The sequence below is a fragment of the Onychostruthus taczanowskii genome, unplaced genomic scaffold (genome assembly GCF_017590055.1).
Source record: "Onychostruthus taczanowskii isolate IOZ18803 unplaced genomic scaffold, ASM1759005v1 scaffold126, whole genome shotgun sequence".
Taxonomy (NCBI): Eukaryota; Metazoa; Chordata; class Aves; order Passeriformes; family Passeridae; genus Onychostruthus; species Onychostruthus taczanowskii.
In genome coordinates, this window is record NW_024498418.1 from 158329 (window position 1) to 179447 (window position 21119).

The following is a 21119-nucleotide window of genomic DNA, read 5'->3' on the forward strand; positions in this document are numbered from 1 at the left end:
CTCCAGAACTTCAAGTTGCTGCTTAATCTTCAAGCTTGAGTACAGGAGAGGCAATCTTTGCACTTCAGGTCCCTGTGGAAAAAACGTGGCCCCAACCAGAACGACTCTTGAGTCAGCCTGTGAGCAGCCCTGGGGAGCCACAGAGATATGCAGGTTTGAAGCACACCTGATAGCTAAGGCAGAGATTGGGATTGGAAACGTGTCTCTGACATTCCACAGGAAGCTTTGAGGCCTTAAAAGAGTAAAAAGGCTGTAAAGGCTGCACAGGTTCTTCTCACAAGGGAATAAATTAGCTGTGATGAGACTGCACAGCTCAGGCCAGGTATTCTGCAAAGACAGCTCCACCACTGAGATACACAGGGTGGATTCATGCCCTGGAGCAGGGCTGGTCCCCAGAGCAGCTCTGCTTCCTGCACCCTCATGTGCCAGCTCTGTGCACACACAGGAGCATCACCTCAGCGTGTCCCCAGCTGCCCTCAGCAGAGGAGCTGCACGTTCAGGGACAGGGTGAACATGACCTTTACAATCTCAGCTCTGACAAGCACTTCCTGCAGGGTGACAGCACAGAGCTGCTTCTCCTCTGCCTCCCACTCAGGCTGCTCAAGGCATGTTGCTTCCTCAGAGCTCAGTGCCAGGAGTATCTCTTTTGGTCACTCCAGTCTGAACATGCTCTGCTGCTTGGAAAGCTTTAAAAAGCCCAGGTAGCTGGTGGGGGAAAGGCTTTCCTAAAGCAAAACATCTCTGAAGCCTTCATCCATCCAGCTTCATCACCTGCCAGCCTCTCAAGGAACACACAAGCTGGAAACACCCTGGACGGGATCAGCCCATTCTGCTGCTGCAGCCAGGCTGATACTGCAGAGCACTTTGGAGATGGCATTGAGCAACTGTTGAAGGATTTCTCTAATAAATTGTGCTTTGCAGACCCACTGGGAACCTTGCTGTATCTCAATCCTGACACGGGCTGGTTCATCTAAGATATTCATCAAAGGAGGCCTCCTGCTCCTGCCTGGAGTTACTGGAGCTCTCCTTGAAGAGGAACACCAGCTCTGCAGGTGCTGCTCTTGTGCTGTACTCACAGCTCCCTGCAGCCTATGGCAGAGCTCACCTCTGCTCACCCAGCACCTTCCTAAAATCACAGAATCAGAATGAAACAGAATTGTTTGGGTTGGAAAAGCCCTCTAAGATCAACGAGTCCAACCATTACCCCATGGCTGCCAAGTCCACCACTAAACCATGTCACCAAGTGTCACATCCACAGGGCTTTTAAATCCCTTCAGGGATGGTGACTTCACCACTGCCCTGGGCAGCTTGTCCAACGCTGAACAAACTTTTCTGGGAGAAATTTTCCCTTATACCCAACCTAAACCTCCCATGGTGCAACTTGAGGCTATTTCTTCTTGTCCTGTTGCTTTTCCCCTGGGAGAAGAGATCAACCCCCATCTGCCTACAATCTCCTTTCAGGTAGCTGTAGACAGTGAGAAGGTCCTTCCTTAACCTCCTTCTCTCCAGACTGAGGCCCCTCAGTTCCCTCAACAGCTCCTAGTGTTCCAGGCCCTTCCCCAGCTCCATTTCCCTTCTGTGGACACCTCCAGCACCTCAATGTCATTCTTGTCAACCAAACACCGGTTTTGAGGTGAGACCTCAGCAGTTCCCAGCACAGGGAGGGCAGTCTCTATCCTGGTCCTGCTGGCCAGCTCTGAGCCTACTTAGCAACACCAGCAGAAAATTAGGGGGAAAACCGATGGAGCGCCCAGCTCTTGCTATCCGGACTTCCTTCCGATGTGTCCGTCGGGTACCCGAGGAACAGGCAGCAGCTCCCGGGATGGTGCGCGGCTGCCCCGCGCTCCTGGGGCGCTGCAGCGGGTCCGCTCCCCGCTCCCCGCTCCGCACGAGCTGGGACTCCCGGCGACCGGCGGGGGCAGGGAGCCGCCAGAGCCCCGCCGAGCCGCCGGGAACCCCCGCCCCACCGAGCCACGGGGACCCCCGAGCCGCCGGGGATGCCCGAACCGCGGGGACCTGCCGGGCTCCTGGAGCCGCCGGGGATGCCCGAACCGCGGGGACCTGCCGGGCTCCTGGAGCCGCCGGGGATGCCCGAACCGCGGGGACCTGCCGGGCTCCTGGAGCCGCCGGGGATGCCCGAACCGCGGGGACCTGCCGGGCTCCCGGACCTGCCGGGCTCCCGGGCCCCCCGAGCGCCGCCGGCCGCGCTCCCGGCGGAGTCGGGCGGCACCTGCGGGCAGGTCCCGCTACTGCAGCGGCGGCTGCGGGGCCGGCACCGCCGGGATGGCTCCGGTGCGGGAACGGCCCCGGGGCACCGGCACGGGGAGCTCCGGGCAGCGCCTCCGCCCCCGGCTGTCGCCGTTCGGCACCGACACGGCTCGACCGAGGCTGCCGCTCCCTCCGCCCGTGCCTCTGGGTGCGGCGGGATGCTGCCGGTCCTTCCCCGGGAGCTCTCCAGGCTGGCTGGGGGAAAAGCAGCTTTCCAGATCCCAGCAGTGTTCCTGGCTATCGATGGCAGCGTTTCCATTACCTGTGCGAGGCCGAGCTGCTGCACCCTGAGCAGCCAGTGGTTCGAGTCTGGCTGTTCACTGCCAGCCCCACTGTGCAGGGGGTTTGGAAGCTCCAAGCATTTCCTCACAATCCACACTTTTTTAAGAAAAAATGTGATTTCTCATCATCATCTGAAGGGACAGACTGGATGGAGAATCACAAGAAATCACAAGCCCAAATCATAGAATCCTGGAATGCCATGGATTGGAAGAGACCTTAAAGCTGATCTCATTCCAGCTCCTGCCATGGGCAGGGACACCTTCCAGTAGACCAAGTTGTTCCAAGCCCTGTTCAACCTGGCCTTGAACACTTCCAGGGATGGGGCAAATATTGGTGGAAATTTCTGAAAATCCCAAACACACACTACAAAGCAGTTCCTGAAGACGTGGGAGCCTTTAGGGGCATTTGTGAGCTTCCAGTTAAATGAATTGCTAAAGAAAATCGTGAGGGCTGGTGGCCCGGTCACACAGCAGGAGGGAGCAGCCTGGCAGTCACAGCTCCACACTGGAGCTGCTCCGAAGATTTGCACAAGTTGCAGTCAGAGGAAGGAGCCTGCTTTGTCTGCAGAGGTCCTGGGGCAGGTACCCCTGGGTGAGACATCCCACTGTCGTGAGCGGATCGGTGAAAAGAGGAAAATCCAGAGTGCTGGACAGGGCAGGTAGAAAATGTGGGAGGCACTTTGGGTCTGTCTGATCCCCCAGTGCAGAGGCAGAGAGATTCAGCTCAGAGATGCTGCTCACATGGGAGGGGGTCAGGGTGGAGATTTCACTGCAGGAGTCACATTTGGGGCCTATTTTAAACACGTCCCCCACGTCGCTGAGTGCACGTCTTGAGGATTGAAATAGATGCTGGTTTGATCATTGTCTCTCCCAGGGAAATGGTTTTTAATGAGGTTTTAAATAATAAAGTGGGATAATTTCCCTGGCTGGCAAGATCATGAAATTTTTATGCCTCCTTTCTCTCCCAAAGTTTTATCACCCTTTATTTTTAGTGATGTATAATCCCCACTTTAGAGAGAGAAAAAAAAAATCAGAGAAACCACTGACACAGGGAAAGCCACTCCTGGGTGGGAGCCTTAGGTGGGAAGCAATCTGGGGGAAGATGCACAGACAGCTCTTCCCCATCCCTTGGGGATGGGAGAACACCCCAGAGGGGCAGAGGGGATCCCCAGTATTGGTGCAGGGTGCCAGCATTAGGTGCTGGTGCTGGGTGTAAGTACAGGGTGCTGGTACTGGGAGCCAATGCTGGGTGTGTGATGCTGGTGCTGGGTGCCAATAGTGGGTGCATGATGCTGGCACCGTACCAGCACTCGGTGCTGGTGCTGGTTATCAACAGTGGGAGCAGGGTGCTTGTCCTGTGTGCCAATATTTGACACTGGGAGCTGGTGCAGGGTGCTGGTACTGGGTACCAGCGCTGGTTCTGTGATGCTGGCGCTGGGGCACAGCAGTGGGTGCCTGCCGCTGGCGCTGGGGGCAGGGGCAGGGGGCCGTGGGCGGCGTGGGTGGGTGTCTGTGTGTGAGTGTGCGTGTGTGAGCCGTGAGGAAGTGCCAGGGCTGCAATCGCTTTCGGAAGTGGCCGGCGGGGCCGGGCCGGAGCCTGCGCAGTGCCGCCGCCGCCGCTCGGCTCCCGCTGCCGCTCCCTCTCCCTCCGGTGCCCAGCCCGGCGGCAGCGCAGCGGCGGCGGCCGGGGGCGGCGGCGGCGGCGCGGATGCCCGGCCCGTGAGTACCCCGCGCCCCGGCCCGGGGCTGCCGCGGATGGGGGGGACGCGCGCCCATCGCCCCCTCCCTCGCCCGGTGCCCAGCCCAGCCTCGCTCCCCCGGCGGACCCCGCTTTGCCCACCCCCTCTCCCTCCCCCAGCCCCTCTGCACGCTCCCCCTGCACGGACCCCTGCCCCGGGCATCCTCCCTCCCGCACCGCTCCCCGCACACGCGCCGAGCCCCGAGGAGGATGGAGAGCCCTGCCCGTGCCTGGCTGTCTGTCCGTGCGTCCGTGTGTCCGGCTGCTGCCTGTCACCGGCCCCATGTGCGAGCGCTGGGGCGGGGGGATGCTCCGTGGGGACCGGCCGGCGGGGCGGGGGGACCCCGAGCACCGAGCAGGGAGGGGGAACTCCCCGCCGCATCCCCCCAGGGGAGGGCAGGGCTCCTGCCAGGAGGAGGAGGAGGATGGAGAGGGGGAAGGAGGGGGGCACCCTCCAGCCGCAGGGCCGGCTATGCCGGGGTTTGCCCAGCCCGGGGCGGGGGTTGCAGGGAGGATTCCCCCCCCCGGAGGCCTCCCCGGCTCTTCTGCACCCACAGGTGGGTGCCAGGGCGGTGCCGGAGCATCCACGCAGCGGCTCGGCCGGGCAGAGCTCCCTGCCCGTGCAGCTCCCCGGGCACCGTGCGAAGGGTGCCGAGCCTCGGCAGGGCGATGCGCAGCCCTGGGCCGGCCGGCCGGGGCTCGGGCAGCGCCGGGGCTCGGGAAGGTTGCCTGAGGTCAGGGCAGCCTCGAGCTGCGGTCCCCGCGGGGTTCTCCAGCAGCGGCACGGCCGAGAGCTGGCTGTGGGACCTGCCTCGGTGGTGTCGAGGATGTGGCTGTCCCCCGAAGGGAGGTGACATGCGACGGTGGCCCAACACGAGCCCATCACGTGGGTGGCGTCGCGGGATGCTGCCACTTGGCGCTGCGACTCAGTGGCCAAGGGATGGAGAGGGCCACGCGCCGTGTGCGGGTCAGTGCGCGTCCCCGGGCACCCAGAGGCTCCCCGGGAAGCTCCCTCTCCCCGCTGCTTCCATGAGGCTGCTCTGGCACGGATCCATGGCCTTATTTAAGAAACTAAACAAAACGTGTTAAGCGAGTGGGAGGGATTCCCCTGCTGCAAGGGGAGTTCATTCCCCTCTGGATGCATCTCCATCCCCGTCAGTGGAGATGCTCGTCCTGTGTCACGCTGGATGAGCAGAGCTGTGGCATTTGCTGGCCTGGTGCACGTTGTTTTCTTTGGGAAAACGGGTCACCCCAGTGGGCACATATTTCAGAGTATCTCCCAAGGGAGAGCGCCACATCAGACTTCCCTACAAGGATTTTAGCTGCTCCGCGTCAGCCCTTCCCCACAAATGACTCAAGCCACTGATCAAAATACAGTCATGTTCTTCGGCAATTAAACAACCTCCACCTCACAGGATTGTAGTGGAGAAGCAGGAGTTTAGTGACACGAGTATATCTCAGTCAGGGTGCAGGCACCCGTTTTGATATTATTATTTAGAAAAAAGAAGGAACTGAAGGCAGATAATTCAAATGAAACCCAGAAAGGGTAAGGGAGAAAAATACCTTGGCAGGGTTGTTGGTTCTGAGTCTGCCCAAGGTGCTGGAGCAGCCCATCTCAGCCGCCTCCTGAAGTGCATCCTCTCCCATCTTGGCTAAGCTTTGGTTCTAGTCTTTGCTTTTAGGCTGGACCTGGGCTCCAGCATCTTGGGTTTCTGCTGGGCTGATGTGGAATGGGTGAGCTCAGTGCTCGGAGCTCTTCCCTGTGAGCAACAGGTCAGGAGTAGCAAAGCAGCCACTGTGTCACTCCTCAAGCTCTGCAGAGCATGAGCTTGAGCTGCTGAGGCTTTTCCTCTTTTTTATTTTTTTCCCCCAAATTTTTATCCTCTGGATAAAAATAATTTTGGAAAGCTCAGGAGGGGGTAAGAGCCACCCTGCCTTTCCCCCCCAGGTCCTTCTGCTCTTCGGATCAGTTCATGCACCAACCCCTGGCCATGCCTGAGCACCCCAAAAAAGATCAGGCAGGGCACAGCAAGGCCAGCAGGCACCCCCCCTGCCATGCCACACTCTCAGGGTTCAGCAGTGTGGGGTTCCTGCCTGGAATAACATAACAGCAGGTTCTGAGTGATCTGGTGCCCACGGCCTTCACCCGAGACTTCCTATTGCTCAGTTCCTTATTCATCTGCACATCCCTCTCTGCATTTCCATTAGAGAAGCTCTTCGGGGGGGGGGGATCTAAATCCAGCTGTTTATATACGTTATTTCATAGTTGTCACTTATTCTGGGGAGAAGAAAAGATCCTGGACCTTACCAGTGGTTTTTTGCATCCCCCCATGTATTACAACCTGGGTTTCACCTGTGGGGAGGACAGGAGAGGGAAGTGTCTGACATCTTCCGTGGTGTGAGAGGGGAAGGAGCTGAACTTGCAGGGACTCCAAAAACCCTGTCACACACTGGGAAGCAGCTCTGTGGTGCCATCACTGCCCCAGCTCTGGCAGCTCAGGGAATGAGCATCCAGCCCCAGCATCTCCCTATTCTCTGCCCACCCTGCACCAGCACCACTCGAGCCTCCTGCAGCTCATTGCCACCACTGCTGGGCTCAGCCAGCCCTTTTCCTTTCCCAGCTGCCACTCCATGGGTTTCCCCATGCAGCACAGGGAGGGTGACCTGCAGAAAACCCTGACTCCTCACTGCCCTGGCCATCCAATGGGTGTGATGGTAACTCCAGTAGCACCACTGGCCAGCTCTCCCCTCTGCTCCCACGGGTTTCAGGACATCCAGAACTTCTCACAGGGATCAAACATCTTAAATCCAGCTGTGCATGCTCTGCAGGAGCTGTTGGCTGTGCTGGTTCACAAGCCCTGGGGTGAGTTCCCTGTGCAGCTGCCCAGCCTTCCTCAGGACCTTGGGACACAGAAGCTGGTGGCTTTGGGGTAAAACTAGTGAAGGCAGAATCCTGGCTCCATCCAGATCCTGAGCACCATGTAAAACAAGGCAGCAACCCCAGAGTTTTGATCAACCTTTCACCCTTCTGCGAAAGCGCTCCCTGGGAGCTTGGAGAATTCTTTTATTTCTGTTATTTTTGGCTGGAAATCCACTGGGTTCCTTCTTCACAGTGGACCAGTAACAAAAACCTCCTGCCTGTGATTTTCCCCCTCCCCAGACACTGTGCAGGGCATGGAGGGTGATGCCTCAGCCCATCCCATCATCTCCTCTGGGACCATGGGACCTCAGTCATTCTGGGTGAGTGTACCAGGAGAGGCGGGGAGTGCTCTGCCACTCACCCATCCTGCAAAACCTCCTGCCCTTGGCCATTTCGTGAGAGCAAAATTTAACCAGCAGAAGGGTGGAGCAGCAATGAAAGCAACAACAAAGTTCTTTGGGGTTCAGCTTCACCATTCATCTTAGACATGGAAAAAAGGGGGTTTCCTGACAGCAGGAAAATGTGTGGTCGAGTTTTAGAGCAAGCCGCCCTTCCAGTTCTCCAAGCACTTGGAACCAGCCTTGGTTGACCTTTTGAGGGCTCTTTGCTCCAGCTGTGGAGACACGCTGGGCTTGGGGGCCCAGGTTTGCCACACTCCACACTCGCTTGTCAGCACTTGCCCACTCTGGAGGCAGAAATGCTGCACAGCCTCCAGGGCAGCCACGGGATGGGCACGGCAGAGCGGAGCTCGCGGCATTCCTGTGCACGGCTGTGCTCTGCGTGCAGGGGACGGGCTGTGGGTGCACTGCCAGCCCACTCCCAGCACTGCAAGCACTGCTGGGTCAGCCTGAAGGGGGTCAGCAAAAGGGTTTGGGACAAGGGTTTGGGTTTTCCCCTTGCTCCCCCTCCTGCAGGTTTAACCCAAGCAGGGCTGTAGCTTCTTCGACAGAAGGCGAGTGTCCAAGCAGCATTCCAGGGCAAAGGGCAGGAGAAGAACAAACAGGTACATATTGGCATTAGTGGGCAGAAAGCTTCAAGGTAGACTGGAAAAAAAAACAACAAAAACCAAGGGAAGATGCTGCCTGAGAGCCTGGTGTGGGTTTCACCAGGAAGAGAGAGCTGGCAAAGCAGATTTGGGGCTGCAGAAATGTATTGCTGTGACAGCAGCTGGTGTGCTCTGATGGGACCTGCACCCTGCAGCAGCCTGGGGGCTCAGCAAAGGACACCACCGTGGCCTGTCAAATCAGGGTCTCACTGAGATCCCCTGCAAGGCCCACTCCCACCATCTGAACCCAGAATGCCTGTGGAGGGCACCCACCATGGCCAGGATCCTGCACCCCGGCTGTGCCTGCCCTGTCTGGCAGCAAGGGGATGAGAAGCTGCACTGCCAGACAGTGTCCCAGGGCATGGGGCCACACAGGGTGACAGTGCTTCCTTCCTCCCCACACTGCCAGCTCCTCCCTGGGCTGATGGAGCTGAACCCTGCCATCAATCTACTGCTTTGGTTAGGGTTTAAATCACCAGGGCAGCTGGATTCAGAGAACATGAATTGCTCACCCTGATCCATTCTGGTGGCTGGGGCAGGGCAGAGCCTCCCTGCTGCCCTGGCACCATGACCACACCACAGGGGTCACCTGTGACCCTTGGGATTCTCCAGAACTTGGACAGGGCATTGGGTTACAAGATCCCCCTTTCCCTGGGTGTTTGCCTGCAGGATGAGTCCTGTGGGGCTCATTCCTCAGTCCCTCAGTGTTTTAATGCAGGGCCAAAGTCTGACATGGGAGGAAGTTTTGCTGGTACCAGTGACAGCCCAGCTCTGAAAGCTGTAGTCCAGGGACTTGATTCTGGGGACATGGCCCAGCCCTGGTACATGTCCCCACCAGCACAAAGTGACATCTGCCTGAAGCCTCCAAAGGTATCTGTCAGGGCTGGCAGTGTGCAGGCAGCAGCACCCACAGCTGAATAACCATGGTGGGCAGATGCTCCTGGGTGCAGCGTTTTGGACGTGCTCCCCTTGTCCCCAGCTGTCCTGCTGCTGTGGCCCTGGCCTGGCTGGTTGAGCCAGGCTCAGCCCTGCCCTGACCACATCAATGCCATGTGGAGCCATGCTTTGGGCAGGACGTGTGGCTGGAGAGCAGGGCCAGACCTGTCCTCAGCATGGTCACACTCACCTCCTGCCCGTGCCAGCACAGGCTCCCAAACCTCCTCCTGCACCTCCCGGTGCCTCCCATGCAGGGCTCTGCATGCAGCCAGGGGGGTTTGGTCTTGTGCTGGGGCTGGGGGAAGAGTGATCCCTCCGTTGTGCTGGGAGCTCTCAGAGCTGTGCTAAGCCAGCCCTTTGATCCAGCATTGCCCTGTGATGTAGTGTTCTTCCTTTTCATCCCAGTCCTGCCTTGGTTCTCTGTCTGGTTCCTCATTTCCTTGAAAGATGCCACTCTTCATCCCTCAAATTACCGCTGTCCTGTGGTCCCAGGAGCCTGGCAGCTTGCTGTGTACAAGGAGCACCCTGCTACCCACCCAGCTCAGCTCTCACCCTGGCCATGCCAGTGCCACCTCCCTCCCTTTCCTCTGATCTTCCCTCCCATCAACCACCAGGCTCCTCCATCCCTTTAGCCCCTGCTGAGTATTGATCACTGATCTGTCTTCTCCTCTGCCACGGATCATTACCAAAGGCAGAACCTGCCCTAACAGCACAGTACCTCTAGTAGTAGAAACATAATTGTCAGGGCTTGCCTTACTAAATCCCCCAGCTGACTGGTGTGGGGCTGTTTTTATGCTATAAAATAATTAACTCTGTTTCAGTGCAAAAGCTGGGGTTGGGGGGGTGGGTGCTGGCAGCGCTGTGCCTGTCCTGCTGCCCTGCAGCCATGGTGCCAGGACACAGCCATGGGTCTGTTCTCCTCTTCCCAGCAGGTGCTGGATAGGTTCATGTGGTCCTTTTGGGAGGGCTTATGATGGGATTTAGCTTGGAGGATGCTCATGCAGAAATACACTGGGAGCAGAGGAGATGGCTGGTGTGGAGAAGGACCCTGGCATCGTCCTCATCCTGTCAGCTCTCGTGGTGTTAAGGACTGAGGATTTGTTCGGACACACTGAAGCATCTCACATTTCCCATCAGCAGGATTTGCCTTTCCAGCCTCTGGGAATGGCAGAGAAATCACTGCAGGGCAGAGGATCTCCCCAAAGGTATCTGCTGGCCACGGATGTCTCAGCCACGTGTGCGGGCACATCTGTGGTGTTATCAGTGCCGTGGGCTCGCTATCAGTGCCGTGGGCTCCCAGGGCAGTGAGGACACGGCAGGGTGCAGCCACATGGGCATAACCACGCCTTCATCCCAGCAGAGCCCACTCAGCCACTGCCAGGGATCACTGGCACCTCTGTGCTGGTAGGATTGGGGTCAGCCCAACCCCATCCCGCAGAGCCGGGGGGCTCAAGCCCTCAACCTCTTTAATCTTTTTCTAAAAGTTTGCTAAGGATGGGGGATTGAAAACCAAGTCTAAAAATAACTCCTAAAACTTCCTGTGCTGCTGGCAGGTGGCTGGGACAGGCTGCGGGGGCGGGAGGCAGCTGTGGGGCTCGGCGGCGGTGCCTCGGCTGTCACCGTGGGGTAACCCCGGCAGAGGGGTCCCGGGGGGTGCCAGCCCCCTGCCACCCACCCCAGCTGCCTGCTGGGCTGCCTCGCCTCTGGTTGCACTCAGTGGCTGGTTCCAGCCAAATTTGGCAGAGATCAGAGGTGCTGGGACCTCCTGGGAGAATGCCAGGGAGGGGGTGGGGAGCTGCAGGCTGTGCTGAGCCCTTATTAGACACTGGAGAATCCAGCAGCACGCTGGCAGCCGGGGCTGCCAAGCTCTCCTTGTGCTGATCCAGCGTGGCTGGTCGAGCAGGTGATGGGTGTTTGCAGCTCCTCCAAGGCATGGGGAGGGCTCAGATCCGGTGCTGCTCCTGGCTGAGGCATCACTGGCCTATGACAGGGACTTGGACAGGGATGGTGTCTCCATGCCACTGGAGGTTTGTTCGTTGTCTCCACCCAAATGATCTGCAGGGTTCTGTGATGAGCAGCAAAGCTGCTGTCCAGGTTTTGACCCATAAAATACGAAGGGAAGGTCTTCTCCTGGGGTGGAGAGTGGCAAAAGGTGGCCAGAGAACAAAAATATTCTCGGTGCCTGTGAGCTGGGGGTGCCAGAGGCTGTGGGAGCGTGGCTGCATCCTGACAGCCCCAGCTCTCTCCCTGCCTTGTAGCAGCAAAGGGAATCCTGGAAAACCATCTGGGAATAAACGAGGTTCAGGTGCCCAGAGAAGCGGAGCCCGGCTGAGCCCCTGGAGCGCCAGGGGTGACGGCAGAGGAAGGAGCTGCCGAAGCCGGTGGTGACTTTGGGGTGACGGGAAGGTTTCAATCCGGATGGAGTGGCGCTGGGGACAGCAGCAGCCCAACCGCGTTGGGTTTTGGGTGCCGGGTGTGCGGGCTCGGCAGGAGGGGAGATGATAGCTCGTGTTCGAAGGCGGGGGAAGGGAAGCGGCGGCGCTGAGCGGGCGCTGGGATGAGCCGATAACAGCACATGGCGCTGCCCCGGGGGAGCGGGGGTGGCTGCCAGCATCCCTCCTCCCTCTTTCTCCCCTTCTGCCCTTTTTCACCTGCGGTGAGACCGTGCCGCTGAGGGGCAGCCGCCAGCAGAGACCACAAGCAGTGTTGGTCTCTTGTGGGCTGAAGCCTCCTCTGCCCACAGCAGTGCTGAGGGTGAATTTAATCAAGAAAACGGAGGTTGGCCGCTGATTTCTCTCTCCCTCTCTCTCTCTCTCTTCTGTTTCTACTTTTTCCTGAAGAGGAAAAAAATCAAACAACTTTGTTTGTGAGTCACTCTTGGCCGAGGGAGCAGGGCTGTGCTCAGTGCATCAGGCTGGCACATCCCACCTCGCATGGACGATGCTGCCGGCAGGCACCGCCGGCGGCTCTGACTCAGCCCACCCTCAGCACGGCCCCTTTCCCGCACTGCCCACCTCGCTGCCGGTGTCTGTGCCCTGCGAGCGGTGCTGGAAGCCCGGGGACATCACAAGCACAGCGTGGCAGAAAGCACTGTCGCTTTGAAGTGGCCCCGGCTGGTCGCCGAGGACCTCGGTGCAGCCTGGGGACACATCCTGCCTGTCACTCTCGGCAGAGCCGCTTCCTCGGCCACGGGGTTGTTCCAGCACCAGCGTGCCCGGGCTGTTTCTGATGAGCTGCCATCAGTGCCAGTCCTGGCTGGGGAGCCCCATCTTGGTAGCCCTGGTGCTCGCAGCTGCTGCCGGATCCAGCCCTCCTGGGAGGCAGGAGGCTGACCCGGCTCAGCCCCTGGTGGGACCCACTGTGCCCCTCGATGGGGCAGCTGGGCCCGTGATGGAGCAGCAAGGAGAGCGTCTGGGCCGGGCTGGGGCTTTCCCAAAAAAGGCCTGAACTCTTCGGTTGAGTTTGCCACTTCCCTTTCCACTCCCTTTCCTGTGAGAGGATGTGTTCAGCCGCTTTTCTTTTCTCTTTCTCTCTTCTTTTCTCCCCCACCTCCCTGCCGCAGAGCCGGCGGTCCTGGCGATGCCGCGCACCCCCTGAGCCAGCCGGGGTCACCCTGGCTGGTGCCATGGCCAGGCTGCAGGTATGGACACACCACAGGAGCTGCTCCCACAGCCCCCAGTCCTCCCAGCACCCACGGCACAGGGTCGGTGGGCACGTAGGGGGGCAGCACATGTTGTGCTGGGAGTGCCCCTGCAATGAGGTGGGTGCTGATTTGTGCCCCATGCTGCAGAACTGGGGGAGGCTGCTTTGCCCACAGCGAGCAGGGCACAAGGAACTTCATATGCAGGTGTAAGGGATGGGGCCAACATCTCAGCAGGGCCTGCTAGAAGGGGAGGTTCCCCTTTGAAAGTGATTTTGGGGAGAGTTCATCTTGTCTGGTCGCTTGGAGGGTCCCCGCTCCGTTTGGCAAGGGGACAGTGTGGTGCCAGATGTCATGGGGACATCACAGGCATGTGATGCCACCTGGAACAGCCCAGGGACACCTGGCACATGGGGACTTCCAGACTCACAGGGGGCTTGGGGAGCTCAGGGAGGGTGGCTTCTGGGGTGTCTCTTCTCTCTGTGGGGAAATGTCCCCTTTCTGTCATCCTTCCTCTTTCTGCAGCCTCGAGCGCTCGCCCTCGCCTTCCCTCCGGCACTTCCCTATCCGCCAGCCCCAGCAGCCCCCTGGGGAGGCCTGGCACTGGGGCAGCTGGTGACAGCCCCACGGCACCCAGCCCCTGCCAGCATGGGGAGGTGGGGGTGGAAGGGGCATTAAAGGGTGCTGGGAAATCATCCCTGCAAATCCACACCGTGATGGCAGTGCCCTTCGGTGTCCATCAGAGTGTGCTGGCATTGCCTTTTGGTGCCAATCCAGATGTGCTGAGCTTGGCTTTTGGTGCCAACCCAAATGTGCTGGCATTGCCTTTTGGTGTCAACAAGGATCACACCAGCATCACCTCTGGGTGCCATCAGACAATGTCGCTGTGCTCCCTGTGCAGGCCCACAGTTCCTTTCTCCCTGTTCCCCATGGCACAGCACACTCCTCCAGAATGGCCCTGGGTGTGTGATCCTGCTCCTGGCTGGGTGCTCAGCGCACTCCCTGGCATGGGAGGGGGTTGCTCCTGCCATGGGATGCCACTCCCTCCTGCAGCCTCTCCAGAGTGTGCTGGCTCAGCCACTTCTGGGTCAGCTCTGGCCAACGAGCAAACTGAAGTACCTGGATGTCTCCAAAGAGCAAAGCCACACGCTGTCCCCACGTCCCAGTCCCTCAGTCACCCCCAGTTCAGCCATTCTGTAGGCCAGGGCTGTTCAGAGCCAGGCTGAGCTGTGAGGGATCTGGGTTTTCCCAGTCCTCGAGTTGTCCTGCTCAGCCCGTTCCCACAGCCTCAACCCCAGTTCCTGTTGGTGCCACAGCCCCCAGCAGTGCTGGGTGCCATGGGAGGAGCAGTGGGATGTGGGTGGGCAGTGGGAAGAAGGGTGCTGGGAGTGGAAGACGGTTGGGAGGCAGAGGAAAGGGAAAAAGTGGGGGCTAAGTGGACCCGAAGGCAGCACAGTGCGAGAGGGAGCAGAGCTGCTGCTGAACCGGGTGACAAGGTCACGGCCATCCTGCCAGCACTTGGGGCTATAAATAGGGACAATTGGGAGTGAAACACAGACTCTCTCCTTTTTCGTTCCTGTGGGAGCACTGAGACTGTGGGAGGGTTTGTGAGGGCCCAGGAAAGCACTGCTGGGTGATGGCTGTGCTGGGAACAGGGGGGCTCTACCCCCAGGGCTCATGGAGGGTTCTGGGGACAGCTGTGTCCCCAGCTGCATCCCACAGCCTTGCTCTGTACCCTTGCTGAGGAGCAGCAAGACTCAGACAAGGCCTGGGGCTGCTCAAGGTGGGGATGCTGAGGCTGAGATCTCCAGGGGCTCTCCCTGCCTGCTGCCTCTGCTCCCATTCCTTCCTTCTGGCAGGGGAAGGACCAGGATTGCTGCCCATCACGTTTGGCAAGGCACAGGGAGGTAGAGCCAGCTGTGGCCTGACATAACCACTGCTCATGCTGAGCCCAGCATCCAGCACCTCTCCTACCCAGGAGCATCCCTGCTCCAGGCTGAGCCGGTGGTGCAGGCAGGGACAGGCAGGTGGCATGGGACAAGGTTTGGTTTAGCACCAGGAGCTGTGAAAACTCACCACCACCACCCTGTTTCCTTCCACTCATATGATGCCGTGGGGCAGCTCTGACTTCCCCATCCCGTGCCTGAAGACACCAGGGATTTCAGCCACTCTTCCTCGTGGCACAGGGCATGGCCAGGGGTGTGCAGGGCCAGCACTGAGCCCCTCACCCTGCCAAGCCCCACTGCTGCCTGCAGTGAGCCCCACAGCATCCCCAAAGTGTGGGATGGGATCCCAGGCAAAGCAGGGGGCTGGCAGAGCATGTCCCAATGCATTTCCTCTTCTACTTTCCTTCTCACTTCCTTTTCTTGCACTTTCTGCCTGCTGCCCTGCCCTCGCTTGCCACCTGCCCAGGGCTTTCCCCAGCACCAAGCAGCCCCCGGAGCCGCCCGAAGCCGGGGGTTCTGTGCAGTAACGTGGTGCCACTCCTCTGCCTCCCCACAGGCTCCATCCAGGAGGCGGCAGGGACATTAGCCAGGGGGTCTCACAGCTCACCCGCGGGCTGGGAGGAGCTGAGAGCGGCAGAACAGCCCCTGAAACACGACCCAACGCCGTCCACCGTGTATGAGGCTGGGACACAGGTGAGGGGTGACAGGCAGGAGCCAAAACTAAATTACAGCAAGTCACTGCACGGGGATTGCTCCTCTATCTCTGTGTGCTTGCACAGGTGGGGTTTGATCACCAGCAGCTGCCTGACCCTCTCCACCCTGCTGCCTTTCAGTACGCAGGACCCGCGTCCGCAGAGTCACTCCTTCCGATGTCCCGGCATGAGACTTCTCCGACAACGGTGCAACCCGCCAGCAACCACCGCCCCAACGCCTGCTGCTTCTGCTGGTGCTGCTGCTGCAGCTGCTCGTGGTACGTCCCACTGCCCCCCTGGCCTGGCTCCTGCAGGCTCAGTGAGCATCACCCACCCACCTCGCTGTCCCATAGGCAGGGCAGGTGATAGAGTCCTGGGGGCACTGGGATTCCTGTTCACAAGACAGATCTCTTGGGAAGCATAGAGGGACTCCCCGGTGCTGCCCTGGTGGTCTGCAGGGAAGGATGGCCCCATCCATATGAGCCTCTGGGAAGCTCTGCCTTGGAGCAGTGGGTACAGAGTCCAGCCCTGCCTTCCCAGCACTGCCCAAAGCTGAGGATGGAACCAGCTTCTTGCCTCCATCTGGATCTCCTGTCCTTACTGAGGATCTCCAGCTCCTTATTCTCTGGATAGCCCAGATTTTGGAGAGCCCATCTGCTCTTCCTCCTCAGCATCTGCTCATTCAGAGATTGCTGATGGCTCCAGCTTTGCAGCAGCTTTGGTCTTTACAGCCACCAAGAGCAGTGAGCTTGCAGGAGTAAAAAACCCTGAAACTGAGTCCCATGCATCTCCCTCCTAGACACTGCCCTAGGATTGGTGGCATTCCCTGTGTCTCTGCAAGACCCTGCAAGCAAAGAGGGAGCAGAAGCCCCAGAGATGGGACAGCTGTCCCTCCTGTATCCTGTTCCTGGGGCAAGCAGTGCTGGTTGCTGAGTGGGGCTCAGGCTTGGCAGGGTGAGCCCTGGGGGCGGCACAGGCAGGGACATGCCCACAGCTTTGCCCACCCCAGCTGCCCACGCTGGGGCAGAGGTTTGCACAGCCAGTGCTGTGTGAGCAGTGAGGACAGTGTCGCAAGCAGGAAGGGCTGCGGTCACCGCTGGGCACCGAAATTCACGGGCCCAGGGGAAGTTGGCTGGTGGCTGCTCTCCACTTGTGCCACCAGCACCCCCAGGGACAAGGGGACACAGGGACAGGGAACACCACATCCCCAAGCCCCAGCACCTCTATCCCAGTATTTGCCTCCAGGCTGGACTGGTGCTGGCACATCACCAATAAACACTTGTTTATTTCTTGGTGATTATTCGTGACACAACAGCTCACAGTTGTTGTGAACACATCAGCTTCGCCTTGGGCTGGTCCAGCACTGACCTCTGCCGGCTGCTGTGGCCACTCCAGCTCAGCTCAGTCCTGGCACATGGCCCTGGCACATGGCCCTGACACACAGCCTGAGTGGTGGAGCAGGACCAGAGCCACAGCAGCCCCTGAGCACAGGGACACACTCACATGGTGACAGCAAAACTGCATGAGGGAACCAGGGTGCCACCAGGGCAGTGGGTGAGGGGGTGCTGGTGCCCACGGAGGAGATTCAGTGGTCAGGGGTCAGCGTGGGGTATGCATGTGTCCCCAATGCCCCTGACTGCCTTTCTGTCTCCCTGTTAGGAACGAGGACCGAGAGCGAGCATGGAGGGCATCCCCGGAGACCAAACTGGAGAGCATCCCAAACTGTGAAGCGTGGTGAGTGGAGGGGCAGTGCAGTGGGCTGGGGACAAGCACAGCATGGCACAGTGTGGCACTGTCCCCTCTGCCACCCTCCATGGCAGCCAGGACTATGTTCTGCCCTTGGGGTACACACCAGGGCTCAGGGGTTCCTGGTGGTGTGTCCAGCCAGCAATTCATCCCCAGTTCTCACCAAGAAACAGGGAATCTGGGCCACAGGCTGAATCCTACTATGATTCTGCCCTCAGGCCTATTGCAAAGGGAAACTGAGGCATGGAAGAACCTCAGCAGAGTTTGGACCTCATTCTGCCATTTAGACCCACTGCCAAGAGCATCTTGCAGCCACAGGGAGAGGAAGGGACAGGCCATTCCCAGGGGCTTTCAGCACTGAAGAGGAAGTGGCAGCAGTGTCCACATCCACTCAGGGAGGAGCAGGATGGGCCAGCACCTCATTCCAGGAATGCTTGGCACCAAGCACCCATTCCCTGAGTGACAAGTGTGACACACCCAGCCCTGGGGGCTCTGTGCAGTGCCTGGAGCAGCTGGGTCAGGGTTAGATGTGCTAATTAGCCATGGATAATGAGTGTACCTGGCCTGCTAGAGCAGGTGCTAAGCATTTGCTGGGAAACAGCCTCCCTGCCTCCCTCCCTCCCTCCTTCTCCACCCCCTTCTCCCCCTCCCCAGCTGAGAGGGGTGATGGACCCATGTCAGTCTCTTGGCTCAGAGCTGCCTCTCCACCAAGGGCTTTTCCTCTTGTTGATATTTGTGCAGAGCCAGCACCAAAATACATCCCAGTTTGAGAAATCCAGTCCACAGCAAGGCTGAGCAAAGGCAGGACAGACCCCAGGAGTGACCTCTGAAAGCTCCACACCACCAGAGCCTGGGCAGGAGCTGCCTCCTCATGAGCACGGGGGATGCAGTCAGGCACAGTTCCTCTGGGGTGGGAGCAGGGATGAGCAGGAGGGACACAGGAGGGACAGTAGGATCCCTGGCCGGCTGTAACACCGTCCCCTTGCCTTCCCATGGACCTGTCAGTGCCAAACCCACGCCAGAGGAGGTGCAGGGCTGGGCACAGTCCTTCGACAAGCTGATGAAGAGCCCGGCGGGGCGCAACGTCTTCCGGGAGTTTTTGCGGACTGAGTACAGCGAGGAGAACATGCTCTTCTGGCTGGCATGTGAGGAGCTCAAAACCGAGTGCAACAAGCACACCATCGACGAGAAGGCCAGGATGATCTACGAGGATTACATCTCCATCCTCTCTCCCAAGGAGGTAGGAGGCAGAGCCTTTGAAGGGAGGGCTCAGGCTAAACTGGGGAGGGCTCTTAGGGAGAGGGCTCAGTTCCAACTGCTGCCAGAGCCCTGTGACAGTTCGGGGGTGAGTTTGGCAGGGTGACGGCGGTGGGAGGGGGATATCCAGCCCCCCAAAACCCCCGGGACGCTGCTGGCAGTGGGACCGCGGGCCGGGTTGTGCTGCGGGGCCGAGACCTCACGAGGGCACCAGCGGGCCGAGAAAATGCTGCATCCCGACCTGCAGCATCCCCGGGGTGGGACCACCCCATCCCACCTCCTTGTGCCCAGCTGCGGGACACAGAAGGGACACAAAGAGATCCCCACTCCTCCCTGCAACCCTCCCCAGCCACCAGGGCTCCAGTGCCAGTATCTTCTGGGAAGGAGCACACTGTGGTCTCCCCACATCTGGTGCCACATTGTTACCCAGTTTCCCTTGAGAGGGGTGCATGGATGGGTGCTGGGCCGGGGGCTTCTCCTTGGGTGTCCCCCAGCCCCTACTTTCTCTCCGTGCCCCCCAGGTGAGCCTGGACTCGCGGGTGAGGGAGGTCATCAACCGGAAGATGCAGGAGCCGTCCTCGCACACCTTCGACGACGCACAGCTCCAGATCTACACGCTGATGCACAGAGACTCCTATCCCCGCTTCCTGAACTCTGCCATTTACAAATCGCTGCTCCAGACCGTCTCCCACTCCTCCTCGGAGTCCTAAGGGCACCCACTAGCCGTGGGGACACCAGTGGGGACATGGTGGCCAGGGGCGGTGCCTCCTCCCCTCTGCCGCCCACCTTGCCAGACCTCACCAAGTTTTTAGCTTTTTACCTATGAACTGTCACCCCCGTGTCTGGGCCACACTCCAGGACTGTCCCCAGCATACAGCCTGGGCCAGTTCATACTACTGATTGTCTGCCCCGTCCCCAGCGCTGGCCAGAGCGAGCTGGGGGAGCACAGGACAGTGCCCAGCGCCTGGCTCCCCCCACACCTGTTTGGAAGAGGTCACTTTATCCCATCTCCACCACACCTGGGGACACGGCATGTCCCCATTTGCCACCTGAGACCCAGTTGGGGACTGGGTTGGGGTTTTTTTTGAGGTGGGGGGGAGGTTGACTGTTGTTAGTTTGGGTTTGTTTTTTTTAATTTTAAATGCTCTTTTGGTTGGCTTTTACTGGGGGACTTGAGGTGTGGGAGGGGGGGTTGAGGAGCATCTCTGTACATATAAAAACTTGTCAGGTTTACCTGGTTCCAGCTGTTTGAGGTGGCCCAGAGGGCAGGGGGTTGGTGCTAGAGGCTGTTTGTATTCCCAGTGAATCCAGATGGAGCAGAGGGCAGAGCTCTGAGGTGCCATCAGGGACCGTGGGGATGTGCTGGGTGGGCAGGAGATGTCTACAGCTGCCTCCCCTGCCAGTCCCCATGACACATCAGCACTGCCTCAGCCCCTGTGTGACACCACACAGTCACTCCAAACCCAGAGCATCCTCCACCCCTGGTTCATGGACCTCAGAGAGGGGGAAAACACCCATGCAGGCGTTGTTTGCCCTCCTGCAGAACCCACAGGCACCAGGATGCCTCCATGAGAGCTCCCAGCTGGCCCAGACCTGCTGTGCCAGCAGGGAGAAGCCCAGGGCTCTGCCCTGACCCCTGGAACAGGGACCTGGCTCCACACAGGATGGGAAGTGTCGCAGGGAGGAGACAGAATTCCCATGTTTTTGCACAGCACAAGGAATGATTTACTGAAGGCTCAGTATCCAGGATTAAAACATGTCTGTCCCTGCCCTTCATACTGAAACAAAGCCAACACAGGGATTTTGCTGCCAGTCTTTGCTTTTCCTGATCCACCACAGCAGTTTCTTATTTATCCACCCCTTTCCCTCCTCTGTTCAGCCCTTCCAAAAGAGAAAAAAAAGTGCTTTTTATTGAACATATTTTTTAAACAAACCAATTCTTTCAGCTTTTTTTTTTTGTTTTTGTTTCCTTCCTTCCTCATGGCATGACTGTGTGGAAATTCATGTCAGTAAATTTAGTTTTCTTTGCCAAGCTGGAAATACAGTTCAAGAAAATGTATTTTTGAGAGAGACCAGCAATGGTTTATTAGGAATGTCAATATTGTTGTTATTGGCAGGTTTTCCCCCAGTCTGCAACCTTACAGCATCCCCACCCTGCACAGGGCAAGTTTTAGTTCTGGGTTTATTCTGTGAGTAAGGGAAACACTCTGAAACGTGGTCCCAGCCTGAGGGTTGGAGGTTGAATATCCCTGAAGCTGTTCAACAGCGTGGCTGGTGGTCAAAGCCCCTCCACACACCACAAAGGTCTCAGCACAGGGAAGACCCCACTAGAGATAATCTAGTTTTTCCCTTGCTTCCACTTCCTTTTAAACACCTTACAACAAGCAAACCTTTACTTCTGAAACACCTTTTTATCCAGTGTGCTTCCCCTCCCTGGCTCTCCTTGGTGTTATCCCAGAAAATGGAACTGTAAAATGACATGGCACTTTTCTCAAACTCCTGCTTGGGACTCTTGGTACCTAATTCAGGATTGTCAGAAGGCTGTACACAAGCTCAGCTCCACTGCTCACAGGAACACAAGAAGAAAGACAAGAGGCACTGGTAAAGAGCTGGCTCCCTTTCCCAGAGCACGAGCCAGTGCTGTGGTCAG

General features: G+C 58.7%; 1 protein-coding gene across 2 annotated transcripts; it reads left to right on the forward strand.

The window, feature by feature from the left end:
* The first annotated feature begins 4174 nt into the window (after positions 1-4174).
* On the forward strand, positions 4175-20402 carry RGS19 (regulator of G protein signaling 19). 2 transcript variants are annotated; one of them, XM_041396124.1, is made up of 6 exons: positions 4175-4268; positions 15331-15467; positions 15608-15744; positions 17126-17200; positions 18218-18452; positions 18991-20402. In XM_041396124.1, the coding sequence occupies exons 3-6, from the start codon at positions 15644-15646 to the stop codon at positions 19177-19179; spliced, it is 600 nt and encodes a 199-aa protein (XP_041252058.1). In that variant the 5' UTR covers positions 4175-4268; positions 15331-15467; positions 15608-15643; the 3' UTR covers positions 19180-20402. The 2 variants fall into 2 exon arrangements, with proteins under 2 accessions (XP_041252058.1, XP_041252057.1); XM_041396123.1 differs by lacking the exon at positions 4175-4268 and adding an exon at positions 12731-12828.
* The last annotated feature ends 717 nt before the right edge of the window (positions 20403-21119 follow it).